We start from the raw sequence: 14,166 nt of genomic DNA, 5'->3' as shown, positions 1-14,166 counted from the left end.
AGGGTCTTAGAAAAAGAGCAGTTAACAAATAGAAAAAGTGTTATTAATAAGTAATAGAAGAGTTCACATGAAGATACCCTGTCAGCACAAATGAACTTAAATCCACACGCGATACTATAATGAGAAAAGGCAGTAGTGGCATTATACTGTGTAGACAGGAATACAGACTGCAAAACATGAGAAAGCCCTCCAACTCATCTGAGGACATCACATACTAAACAGAAGTTCTATTGCCAATCTCAGGCAATTTTCTCAAGAAAATATGAAAATACTGGAGAGTATCCCTAGAAAAGAACTCAAGTCTACTAAACATGAAAATGTTCAAGAAAACTACTATGACTGCTTAGCCAAGGAAAAGGGATGGCAAAGGGGAAAACACACAAAAGAAAAAAAAAAAAAAAGAAGTAATGAAGCATTAAATTATAATGGTAACTTACAGAACTTTGGTCATTGGGTGGTCTTTGGAACAGACAAGATAATGAACTGTTGAGAATAACTATAACTGTACCCCTTGTTCTAGGGGATGGCTTACTCCAGCAGTTTTAAGTATGTATATTCCTACAAGGCCCCTTGATGAAGCAGAGCTCTGATAAGAGAGGAGGAGGTCAAATTCATGATACTCTACATGCATGCAAGATTTATAATTCTCCTCTTTTTCTACCTATTAGAAACTTGCGATCTCTTACCCACGACTCCTTAGTGTTGAAGGATTGTGTGTGAGCCCCATTTTCCCCCATTTGCTTGGCCATTACCAGAGTCATTGTCTGCTTCCCATTGGGCAGCCAGTTAAGCACAGAAGTGGAAACAAAACAATCACTGCCTGCTTTCTCCCTGCAGTTCTTGTCCATACTGGTGAACCCATGTGCAGAATCAGAAGGTGGCTGCATTCAGCACTCAAAAAATACCATCACCCTTGGTCAAGCAGAAAGAAAGCACTGAATAGTAAGTGGCAATTTAGCATCTGACATTTCTTGCAAAAGTGTGAATCTAAACATTAGAAAAGATGACAGTCTGATGGTGCCAGTAATTCTAAGTTAGTAAGAGCAGCAGGAAACTTGAATTCCTGCTACAGGCATGAAACAGAAGACTGAATCTCTTAACAGTTACAAAAAGTAGTTCTCTTAGAAGAGAACAAAGCAACACGATCCACATTATGTTTAGACAGATGTCTGACTGGCTCCAATTAATATTAACAAAGGATATCAAGGCTGGCATTATAAAATACTTCAACTAATGTTTACTTAAGTGGGAAATAAATATGCTTATTTGTGGAAATACCACCTCTGAGAAACAAAAGTTTGCAGTTCTAAAGAACATAGTAAACATGGTACAGTAAAGACTGCTGCTAATACAGCTGCCACTGTTAAAATGAAAGCACATAAATAACTTTTGGATTTTGTTTATCCTGGGCATGGCTTGGCTTGGTTTTTAGAGTAGGTGGGCTACAAAGGCAGTTTCTCTGAGAAGCTGGTAAAACCTTCCCTCACATCTTACAGAGCCAGTGTCAGCCAGCACCCAAGATGGACTCACCACTGGCTGAGGCTAAGACAGTCAGTGATGGCAGCAGCACCTCTGGGATAACATAAGGAGGAGGAAAAAAAAGTTCTCAAGCAGAAGCAAGTTGCAACCAGAGCAGCAGAAACAGTGTACCCTGTACTTCCATGAAACTCTCAAGATACAAGCAGAAACAGTGAGTGTAGCCCCTATCCCGGTCTTCCAGAGTGGCTGGGGGAAGAAGGCAGAGAATTGTAAATGCAGTTAGGCCGAGGAAGAACACAAGAGTTAGGAAAGATGTAGGTTTCACTTCTCATTATCCTACTCTAATTGGATTGGTAATAAATTCAACCAACTTCCCCAAGTTCAGCCTGTTTTGCCAATGACAGTAATCACTGTGTGATCTCTCCGGGTCCTTAATTCATGAGCCTTTCCTCGTGTTTTCTCTCAGCAGTCAAGGAGGGAAATCCCAGGCTTTGGAGGGGAACCTGGTGTCCAGCTACACTATCAGCCCAGCAAAAGCCAAAAGCCCTCACAAATCACAGACCTACTGCTAAACTGTTTCTCCTGTGTGAAGCAGCTGTAGCAACAACAAAACAAAAAAGAAACAAGTTTGATTAAGTGCTTGACACAAACAGTACTGCTGCATAGAAAATATTCTGAAAAATGTCCAAAAGCATTGGTAATCATGTTTTAGTCCATGCTGTACTTAAGTCTAGAAGCAGAGAGAATTAAGCAATACAGGAGCTGCAAACCAACTTCTTAGAAAACAAGGAGTGAGGCCACTAGGACGAGAAGAGAGACCAAGTCATTGCAGAAGTCCCAGCATGCACAGGAATAGCCAGGTAAATTACAGAAACAGTATATGTTCAAAAACAAGGCCTTCCAGTTTTATTTTCTGTAGTAGCTCTACAAGTTCCAGCTACAATAGGATGCTGAATAATGCCATATAAAACAACAGCTTCTCTTCAGAGCTTGCAATTGTTAGAAGATGACATATTGAATTACACTAAATGGAATTTAGTAGCAAGGACTAGACATACCCCAGGTGGTGGCACATCACTCTTACATTAAGGGATTAGTCGAGCTACTGACTAAAATACAGCACTAGTGCATAAAATGCTTTGACTCACTTTGATACCTTCACCACCCTTTAATTCAGTATTATTCTCTAGATATACACTGATATTGTGGCACCTTAATTGTCCTAACTTAAATTTTCTAATTCCCAAGGATGCATAAATACAGCTGAAAAATCCATTTCTACTCACAAGCTTGTTCATTTAACTCCCACATATGACAGATAACTTGGATAGCAACAGTTCTACTTGTTAGCACATTTAATTCCTGAAAATTGTACTCAAACATATACATTTTCATATCCACCACTCAATTTGTTCCCCTTCAACTCCCCTCAAAATCCCTCTTCCAAACACCAGAATATCCTTCAGCACTGTAAAAGAAAAAAAAAAAAAAAAAAAAAAGGTTTAATAGCTTTTTCTAGAATCATTTTACATTATTTTCCCTGTTGGCAAAAGGCAGGGGTAGAGGAAGCGGAGTTCTGGAAAAGGAGCTCCCTCTCTCTCATCTCACCTTCTTCCAGCCCAGATTCCTAATGTAGATGTCAGTTCCTCCTGCTTCACCCTTTCAGTGTTAAGATTAGTGGGTTTCTCTTTCCCTTCAATGGTTGCAAGAGATTCTCTGAGCCTTCAGGCTACATCTCATTTAAGGATACCTGATTTTCCCCACTGACAGCCTTACTATATCTCCCAGACAGTGAATTCTTTAACACGAGTTCTTGCTTTGATATAAAACTGTTCATACAGACTCATTAAAGAGCAGTAATGCCTTCCTTGCCTCAATCTTTAAAAGCAAGACTGGCTGCTCTCAGGTACCCAGCCCACTGAACCGGAAGACAGGGAAAGAAGTCCCCCCATAATCTAAGTGACCTGCTACACCACCTAACACCTGCACAAGTCTATGGGGCAAGATGGAATCCATGGGCCCTGAGGGCGCTGGTGGAAGTGCTCACCAAGCCACTTTCCATTACCTACAAGCAGTCCTGGCTGCTAACAGGGGCACTTCCAGTTGACTGAATGCTGGCACAGGTGATGCTGATCTACACGAAAGGCTCAAAGGAGGATCCAGGGAACTACAAGCCTGTCAGTCATGACCAATCCTGGATAAGGGTATGGAGCAGATCATCTCGAGTGCTGTTACGTGGCACATACAGGACAACCAGGAGTCAAGCCCAGCCGGCACAGGTTTGTGAAAGGCAGGTCCTACTGGACCAACCTAGTCTCCCCCCATGACCAGCCAACCAGTATGGTGGAGTAAGTGAAAGGCTGTGAATTTTGTGTGCCTGGAATTTAGTAAAGTCTTTGACACAGTTTACTTTGACACAGCACTCTCCTGGAGAAACTGTCTTCTCATGGCTTTCATGGGTGTACTCCAGAAACTGAGTGAAACTACCCAGGGTAATGACCATTCCCCTGTGCTGTGCACTGGTGAAGCCACACCTCAATCCTGTGGTCAGTTTTGAGTCCCTCACTACAAGAAAAATCTTGAGGTGTCCAGAGGGCACTGGAGCACAAGTCTAATGAGGAGCAGCTGAGAGCTTTCAACCTTGAGAAAAGGAAGCACAGGGGGAACTTTATTGCTCTCTACAACTGTCTGTAAGGAGGAAGGTTCAGGGTCTTCTCCCAGGCAAAAACCGACAGGACAAGAAATGGTCACATGTTGAAGCAGGAGAGGTTTAGTTTAGACATCAGGAAAAATTTCTTCACTGAAAGGGAAGCACTGGAACAGGCTGTCCAAGGCAGTGGTGGAGTCACCATCCCTGAAGACATTTAAAAGACATGTAAATGTGGCATTTAGGGGCATGGATTATCAGTGGACTTGGCAGTACCAGGTTAATGGTCAGATTTAATGATCTTAGAGATGTTTTCCAATCTAAGTGGTCCTACATCAAAATAAAATACAAAAATGCAATGCCCACGACAGCAAAAGTCAACAGACAGAGGAAGTTTTCAGCCAAATCACATTCAATCTGCTTCACTTAATTCAAACAGTCTAATTTTATGTTGATAGATACACCCATTCAAATCCCTTACAAGAGAAAAGGCACACTGTTTTACCTTTAACCAACAAAATACAGCTAATTCCACAGTACCCCATGTAAGTCAATCCACCATTCTGAATCAGGTGATGTTCAATTGATTTTAAACCAGCCAAACCAAGCCCTTGCATAGCACAATTCAGACCACCAAAAAATAGTGCATGAACAAAGTTTTGGTGTTTACTTCAGCTTTTTAGAATATTTTGTAAGACAATGGAGGAGAAAGGGAGAAAGCAAATGTTGATTAATGTTAGTGAAGGGTCCAACCAGAAAAATTAGAGAAAAAGTTATTCTGTGTATAAATTCTCTCCTTTACCACCAAGTCCTTGCATAATGGGCCTCAGTCATTACACCCTTAACATTTCCCCCACTGTTTCTATATTAAATGTATCCTAGATAGTTCAACCTGTATGTTTAAATAAACATTATATTTAATATATTATACATTTTAAAAATATATATATATATATATATAATACTATTCTGAACATTTGTATGAAATGTTAGTATTTCAGCAGGAACAGAGGAGAAAAAAAAACTGAAACAGCAAAACAAAAAACACCACAAAGCATCCTATAAGTACCTTTTTTAAATTATTAAAGATCAGTTTAAAAAAAAATCAGAAATCCACACACTAAATTTATTTAGTGTGTCTTAAATATTTGGTAATTTTGGCTTTAAGTTCCTCAAAGTGAATCAAGTGAAGAAGATAACTGCACTTTTAATCAAAGGAAATAGTGAAAAGTCAACCATATCCATACAAGTTACTATGAAAGAAAGTTTGATAATAGAAAATTGTTTATGTGGTTGATAACACAATATCCTCAGCATGAAATTTCCTAATAACTAACTCACATCACCAAAATCAAATATAAAGTAAACATAACTCAAGAAATAATTTTATCAATCTTAGTTTAAAAAAAAAATTAAAAAGCATAATCAAGGAGTTAGAATTATTGATGGCACATACTAAAGTAGCTTTTGCCTTAGGAAAGGACACAGGAGAATTCAGTGTATTGCTAATACCATTCTTTAAAAAAATACTGCAAACTTTCAGAAGAACAAGGTATACCTCTATGCACATTAACAAAATATAGGCCCTATGGCTGAAGTGACTGTAAAAGGTGAATCTATGCACCCCCTATTTCTGTCCATCATTTTCATTTGGAAGAAATAATTTCATTTCTGTGAATGAAGCTCTCCTCTATCAATAAGAAACTTTTGTATTAAAGAATAAGTATCTACAAAATTGTTTTCATTACACTGCATCAGGTAGATTTGTTTGAAACCAAAAAGTTTACGGAATTAACAACAAAAGAACAATAAAACGTACACTCAAACATTCCATGGCACCTAAGTAATTTGAGATATTTATTCTTGAAAAACTGCTCATTTGTTTCATCAATTTTTTCAGCAACTAACTAAAATTTCATTTACAAAACTAATTCTCAAGTACCATTTGACAAAAAGAACATGCTTAGTGCATGACACTTTACTAGGAACGGTAAGACACAGTATTTGCTACTTGCAAATAGAGCAGTTAAGCTACCAGCGGATTTATTCATGTTTATTAAAGGCTGTTTCACTCTATTTTGGAAACCTCAAGAATCATACATAAGAGAAGGGGAAGGAAAAACAAGTATCTGCTTTGTTTTCAAGGGATTTCTTCACTTTAGCCACACATAACATAACGAAGGAAACACAAATGATTCTGAGTTTATGAAAGAGATATGAGCACTGAACTCACACCTCTGAAAGGAGCCTCAGTACACCCATGAAGGAAAGACAGTTAAAACTGTTCTTATGATTAAGAAAAATGTGCCAGCCAGGAAAAGTGATGGTGTGATTTCAAATCACAGCCAGGACTCTCTTGGCAAGTTGCCACTCATAGCAACCATTTACCAGTCCCCTACTTCCAGCCACTCGAATTTTAGCACTGGATTTAGTGACTGTACTTAGAGAAAGTCTTTTCTAGCAGCTGATCCTAATGAAAAATTTTCGACATTAGACTGGTGCCACATTAGCCAGATGAATTTACTCACCCTACAATGGCACAAACACCTTTTAAAACATACCTCTGCAAAGCAAAACAATTGTTTCTGCAATTCTGCAATAAATCATAAAATTCACAACGTCTTTCAGGAATTTATCATTGAAATAATGAGCATATACTGTCCTCTCTTCAGTTACTAGTCTATTGGCACACTCTCCCTTCACAATATTGCCCCTCAACTGCATTCCAGAAGCTCAGTAACATCACAGTGAACATCAGACTGGTTCATTTCCCCACTAGAATCACAGAGTGACAGTAAGCTTCATGGGAAAAACAATCAAGAAGCCAGAAAACCAAAACAAATCCATAACAAACCACACTGCTGTGTTGAGCACTGCGAAAGAAAAAGGAGTTCAGTTGAATTAATAGTGAAATTAAAGGACATTTTACCTCCTAGCATCAGCCACAAAGGTTCAAAACCCATTCCATGTCTCTAAGTGCTACACTGAAAAGTAAACTCAACACAAACTTTAGACAGGATATTATGATGGGAACACCAGCATAAATAAGAAAGAAAGCTAGCATTACAAAAGTGACTCAAAGAACTTGCAGATAAAGTCCATCCAAATGATGTATTTTGATGTCTCTCCCTTCTGACTAGCCAAAAAGAATTAAAAAAAAAAAAAGAAAAAATAAAATCACAGTGCAATAATAAAATGCACATGCAGTCTTTTCAAGCATAAATGCCAGCATTCAAAGAACAGAAGACAAAATTAAAGGTCTATCAAACCCACTTCATACCACTCAGATTATCTTAAATTCAGTGCTAGCAGTACAATGACAGCAGCAATGCATTTTGTATCAATCAACATTATCAGAAAAAAAAATGAAGTTATTGTTGCAACAAAAGAAAACCTGTAACTTATTGCAACAAGGGAAGAATGAGAAAACTAAAAGATTCCAGAAAAGGAGTCAATAGTGCTTCAAATAAAAATAATGTATTTACGAAAACCTTATATTTAATAAAAGACACACCCACTGACATATATACTGACACACACTTATCTTCCCTTTATAGTGCATTAGCCTTAAGCCAAAACTGACAGAGTCTCTATGCTACAGGCATGTGCTTGTGCTTTATAAAAATAAGATCAGCAAACTGAGAAAGCAGACCTCAAAAAGAAGACAATCTATTCTAGATCCTTTTGTTTTGAAGTAAGTTTAAGCACGCCCCAAATATTCCTTATAAGGGCATCCCATCCCTTGATGTTAAAGAAATAATTAAGAAATAGAAATCCCAGCTTGTCACATAACCTAAGAGATAGGAAACCACTGCTGCCAAAACCTGGAAAATTATACACTGTAAGAACATCTAAGCATCTTGCCCAAATTAAGCTTATTATTTCCTTCTATTCAACAAGGGACAGGAACACAGTTGAACTATCAATTTTCTCATACTAAAGATTGCATCTCAGTCTTCTTTATGAACAACTGTCATTCAGTCCAGAATCTTTCAAATATTTTAGTAGGCCATGTTTTTCATGACCTCTGGATCGCCTCTATCACTCTCACATTTGTGTGTGTATTTTCTAAAAAGATCCCAGTGCCCACAGCCTAATGCAGCACTCTAGCAGAGGCCTTAAAAGCACCAAGCACAGGAGAGAATTTCCTTTCTGTGTTTTACACACAGAACTCCTGTGAATACACCTCAAAAGGAAATCTGAAGTGTTTGACTTGGCATTCTCTCATAAGTTCATGGCTCAGTCTGCACACCATTTTACACCCATTTTGATTAAACAGTAGCACAGCAAAGAAGTAACAGGTGGAACAGGAAGATTTATTTTTCTATTTTATTTTCCAGGAATAAGCAGCAGTGACACTTCAATAGGCACAAATTTGTGACATAGAGCTCAAAGTTTTCAGAACTTACTCATATGCAGCAGAAGCAATTGTAATTTTTCATGTAGTGCATGCTTACAAACAGCTCTCTTTCATTTTTTAATTCACACGTGTCTAGGACACAGTCAAGCTATCTATATAGCTGACTGATCTATAATTCCTTAATTCCCCTCAAGTCTTAAAGAGAATGGCTTTGAATTGTCCTTTAGTCAAAGGTAATCATCCTCCTCTACCAAGACTAAACATGACATTTGCCCACTGTATAACATTGTTGTCTCATACACATTTCATCAGCAAAATGAAAAGCAAAATACAAAACCCTGACTGTGGAAGCACCATTCTTTTATCACTTCATATCGACCAGGACACCTCTTCACCAGCCAGGAAACCAGGAACAACTGGCACACTGCACCATGAACCTCCCAATCCAGTAGGGCCCATCTAATGATCTGCAGGTCAACTTCAGTCTAACAAACCCTTCCACCCATCCCAAACCCTTGGCTTAGAGGAGACTGAACCACTGTAAACAGATAAACAGCACCTGAGCAGACAAAGTGGCAAGCTCTTACTAAAGCAGTTTCTGACGTAGTTCCTTGGGCTTGTCTTGAGCCACCTAAAGACGCCAGTCACAGACACTCCTGCACCAACACCACTGCATCACAAGGTCACAGATGTGGGAATCAAGAAAAAAACAAGCAGGATCTGTCTCCTGATGCTCCCCAGGATGGAATATCTTGCCCTTGTATGAAGGTTTGTGTCTCCCAGACCTACTGTAAAAAGCTCAGTAAAGATTTTGGGTATATTTGTCTTCTACCCTCTCATAATAAAATTACACCTTTGGACAAAGAATATCCTAAATATACTTCTATCTGTATCAAAATCCATCATAAGAAGGCAAACGTAAATCCAGTTGACAGGACACCTGGTTAGATATCTGAAGTTATAAGTTCCATAACAGAGTAGTATATTTTGAAAGCAACTGAAAAACCCAAAACAATGGAATAGTTAGGAGTCAGATACATAAAGATATACATATACCCTGTGTGTGTGTATATATAGAGATATACATATATATATATATATAAAATATATATATACACATAATCTGAAAAAACCTAAAACCACAAACCCAACTCATCAGAACAGCTATGGATTGAAGGGCAAATTTCGGGGTGAGTAGGTTGGCTCCTACCATGGTGCTAGAAAAAATGGCCTATTTTTTCAAAGGCATTGCAAAGGAACTAGACTACAGGGCAACTGTAGAGACAAAATCACTGGGGAAGGTAGGTGTCTGTCCTGATTTCAGCTAGGATAGAATTCTTCTCAGCTGCTGGTACAGTGCTTTGTAGCTGTAAAAACAAAAGTATTGTGCATCACCCGGATCTCTTTCTTGCTCGCCTTTTTATACAAACATTGCTTTATTTTCCTATATTATACTCTGCATTCTGTATTAAACTCTTCTTGTCACAACCCACAAGGTACACTTTTTTCCCCCTGAATTCTCCACCCAAACAGTCCGTGGATGTGGTGTGTGAGTGGCTGCCTGGCACCTAGTTGCCAGCTGAGGTTAAAACAAAACCCCTTGTTTGTACAATTAAGTAACCAGACATAAAACCCCCACAACCTTGAAAACACAGGTAAGAATGAAGTACTGGATCTATATAAAATAGAGATTAAATAACATTTTAACTAGTCTACAAGTAAGATGGACATGACACCTTTTACTACTAAAGTTATAGCAGAGGTTTACTTTTCAAAAAAAGGTATACTTTTCAAAAAGTGAAAGTGAGTACTAAAAGTAACCACAGAAAAGTACTCACACCGTTGATCAAAAAAAATCTACATTAGCTACGCTAATCAAAGGAGTCCAGCTTCAAATCCTAAAATTAAATATCAGAGAAAAAAGTTATCTTCCAATAATAGTGGCAAACAAATGGACTCCCTTCTAGAAGAACTACAAAACAAAGCTTTAATTTTGTAATCACAGATGAGATTAATTCAGATGATAGCTCATGAGTTCTTATTTGCCTAGAGTTAATTTGCATCGCACATCTACAAAACATATCATGACATATCATTAGTAACACATTTCATGAGTATATAAAAAAAAAAGCAACCAATGAACAACAATGAACCCTCAAACGAACTAAACTTCCCACAGAATTAGTGTTATATGCAAGACAGTCAAATAAGTAGGTTGTTACTGTTTGACAACAAAAGAGTAAAGCAAGTACCTTCTACACTGGATGTACAACTAGTAAAGTATAAACACCAAGAGTCATGTCTCTCACTCCTCCATTATTATGCCCTGCTTTAAGTTCTGCCATCTGACCTCTGAAAAACTCCTGCAATCCTCAAAACTGATTCCCCACAATTTAAAGGCACACTCACATCAGACTGTGGAAGACATCACCAGCTCAGTTCCAGCTAAACTCCTCTTTTTAGCTAATGTTTAACTGAAGGAAGTCAGCACAGTGGTCAAGAAAGCAGCTTAAAAAGGGAAAGTAGTCCCAAAGGAGAACGGTATTAAAGGAGCAGAAAGACAGCAAAAGGGACAGGAGAGGAGACTGTTCCTTTGATACACAGCGTTAAAAGGTTATGAAAGCATGTAATTCAAGAAGACTGCAAACACTGTGGAACTACTAAGGCCAAAAATGATCCACAATACACAGCAACTGTTTAATAATCAACACTGAAAACTTGTCTGTGTAGGTGCAATACCCATGAAAGCACTAAACACAGTGACAGGCCCCCTTAGCGAGCAGTACACCGGTGATGCAAGTAAAAGGCCACTTATAAAGGGCACCTAACGAAGTTAACGGGAACAGTCAAAACCTTTACGAGATCGCTTCTGGAGCTATTTTGTCTGTCTGCACGTCCAGGTAACGGCCCGTAACGCCGTTTCCAACGACAAACAAATGGGGTCGGGGAACGGGACACAAAAAAATGCAAACAACCCCCCCAGAACCCCATCTATCTCCCCAAAGCCAGGCGCTGAGGCAGCTCGAGACCGGGCCGGCCTCCTCCGGTTGCCCCCTGCACCGAGTCCGCCCGGCGACACCGGCACCCCGGGGCCTGGCCCAGCCGCTTCCCAAATCCTCAGGGAGGGGGCTGGCCCATCCCTCCCATCGCGACCCACCTTGAGGAGGATGGAAGGTGGCAGCTGGTTGATGTCCGGGGTGGGCGGCGGCGGCAGCTCCCGGCAGCTGTCGCCGGGGTACTCCAGCGGGTCCTCGCAGCCTGCCTCACTGCCCCGCTCCTTCTCCTCCTCCCGGCCCTGCTCCTTCTCGTCCTGCGGCGCGGGAGGCGGCGGCGAGGCGGGCTGTCCCTCGCCGCTCTGCCCGGCGGTGCCCCCGCCGCTCTCCCCCGCGGCGCCGGGCAGGGCGAGCAGCTGCGGCTCCGCCGGGCACTGGCAGGCGCCGGGCTCGGGCTCGGGCTCGGCGGCGGCGCAGCGCGGCTGCTTGCAGGGCGGGCAGGCGGGCAGCCCGGCCCCCTTGCGCTTGCACACCATCTCGGAGGAGACCTCGCCGGGCGGCCCCAGGAGGCCCCGCACCGGCGAGGGCAGTAGGCCGGAGAGGAAGAGGCGTTGGCAGCGGCCCGGAGGTTCCCAGGCGGCGGGCGCCAGGCGCAAGAGGCGGCGGGCGACGCGCTGCTCCGCGGCGGTCAGCGACACGTAGGGCGGCGGCGGCAGCAGCAACGGGTCCCCAGCGGGCAGCGGCTGCTCCGGGGCGGGCGGGCTGGCGCCGTGCACGATGAAGCAGAGCATGCAGGGCCCGCGCAGGAAGCAGCTCCGGCTGCGCGGCGGCGGCACCTTCCCCCGCGGGCGGCGGCGGTCCCGACTCAGGCTCCTTGCCTCCTTCGAGAGCAGGTGGCCCATATAGGAGGGGAAGCGGCGGCAGCGGAAGGGCGGGCGTCACCTGCGAGCGGCGACGCCGGGAGCTGACATGCTGCCGGCGGGCCGGGTCAGGAGGCGGCGGCGGCGGCGGCGCTGGTTCCGGGACGCCGGGAAGGGAGGGAGGGAGAGAGAAGCTTCCGCTACCGCCGGCCTGACCTCCCCCGGGGAGCGGGGGCGGCGCTCGGCGGGCCGGCGCTGCTGCCGGCAGCGGCCGCGCTGGGCTGGGGGCGGCCCCGCCGCGGGTGCGTGCGCGTGGGTGCCCGTTGTGTCCACAGCGAGCGCACGCTGTGTGAACCGCTCTGGGGACCATGTACGGCATGTACGCCTGCGAGCATTATCACCGCATGTCGTTAGGGCTTGGGAGGCACGCCGAGATCATGTCGACCTGCCCTCCTGCTAAGTCAGGGTCGCCTGGAGCAGATAACACAGGAACGCGTTCAGGTGGGTTTGGAATGTGCCCAGAGGGGCAGACGACACGGTTTACCTGTTCTAGTGCTCCGCCACCCTCAACGTGGCGTTCCTGTTGAGGTGGAATTACTGTGGTATAGCTTATGGCCACTGCCCTTTGTCATGTCATCGGGCAGCACTGAAAAGAGTCTGGCACCATCTTGTTGGCACCGGCCCTGATGATATTCATACACAATACTGAGAACTTCTTTCACTCTCCTCTAGACTAAACGGGCCCAGCTCCTGCAGTATCTCCTTACAAGAGATATGCTCCAGACCCATCATCATCTTTTTGGCATCTGTTGGACCCCCTCAGTTAGCTCATTGTCTCATACATACATACATACATATATATATATATATATCTATATATATATGTGTATATGTATATGTATATGTATATGTATGTATATATATGTATGTACATAAGACAGATAAAATACATGCACGTTTTTGAGTAAATGAAATAATTTTTTTTTTGTGCTATACTTTGTAGGCAAACGTGAGAAGACCCCTACCTGTGGGTCTCAGATTATATGCAGGACAGTGACTGAGGTTCTGCAGTGGCAAAGCAGCACAAGCTTAAAGACCACCAAGAGCAGTCTTTCAAGTTTTCCTCTGTCAACATCATCTTCCCACCAACACTTTCCAGAAAATATGTTTTCTGCTGTTGTACATCCAGAAACAGGCTCATATGGGACCTCTGACCACCTATGCCTTCCTGCAGACACTCACCTCTAACTACAGTGTGTTGAACCTCGATGCATGTGCTCTGGTGTGTAAACCCTTGCTGGAGGCTGCATTGCTTTAATTAAGACTCTGCTTAGTGCCTGGCAAAAGCAAGTTATTTCAGCATTCAGTTCTAAAGAGTTGACTTAGCTATATAGGCTTAGGTATGTGCAATTTTGTCTGTAATAAAAGGTGTTTGGGGAAGAAGGCAACTTATAGCTGCAGTATATATGGCTCAGTACTAATATTAAATAACAAAGGTCAGGGGAAGAAATGCACAGTATTTTATATTGTGTAGCACATATTTTGGCCTTTTGCCCAGGGACGAGTTATGTTACAATACCCATGCTGCTATTATTTTTGTTTGTTACCTCTATTATTAGTCTTCAGCAGCTCTGTAAAAATGTTTCCTATGAGAAAACTACTAAATATACCTTTGGATAAAAGCAGAGCAACAGAATATTTTGTTTTGATTTATAATTCAATGAGCTTCATCAATATAAGACATAGAAAATAGTTGCAAAAAAACTGGCAAGGCCTTTTCTATCCTGTTGGGTGAATGGGTTGAAAAGCAGAAAGCAGCTGGAAGTA

General features: G+C 42.2%; 1 protein-coding gene across 1 annotated transcript in view; it reads right to left on the bottom strand.

The window, feature by feature from the left end:
- The window catches only part of FBXL17 (F-box and leucine rich repeat protein 17), a 272,086-nt gene extending 259,575 nt beyond the window's left edge, over positions 1-12,511 (bottom strand). The window contains exon 1 of the mRNA XM_088054573.1: positions 11,644-12,511. Coding sequence (XP_087910699.1) covers positions 11,644-12,381 — 738 coding nt within the window. The 5' untranslated portion in view covers positions 12,382-12,511. The remainder of the gene's footprint in view (positions 1-11,643) is intronic.
- Between the last annotated feature and the right edge of the window lie 1,655 nt (positions 12,512-14,166).

Source organism: Pseudopodoces humilis, chromosome 4, assembly GCF_049639895.1.
Source record: "Pseudopodoces humilis isolate 2021_Gansu_Grassland_sample_001 chromosome 4, ASM4963989v1, whole genome shotgun sequence".
Taxonomy (NCBI): Eukaryota; Metazoa; Chordata; class Aves; order Passeriformes; family Paridae; genus Pseudopodoces; species Pseudopodoces humilis.
The sequence above is the reverse complement of the archived record's forward strand: the minus strand, read 5'-3'. Positions and strand labels throughout refer to the sequence as shown.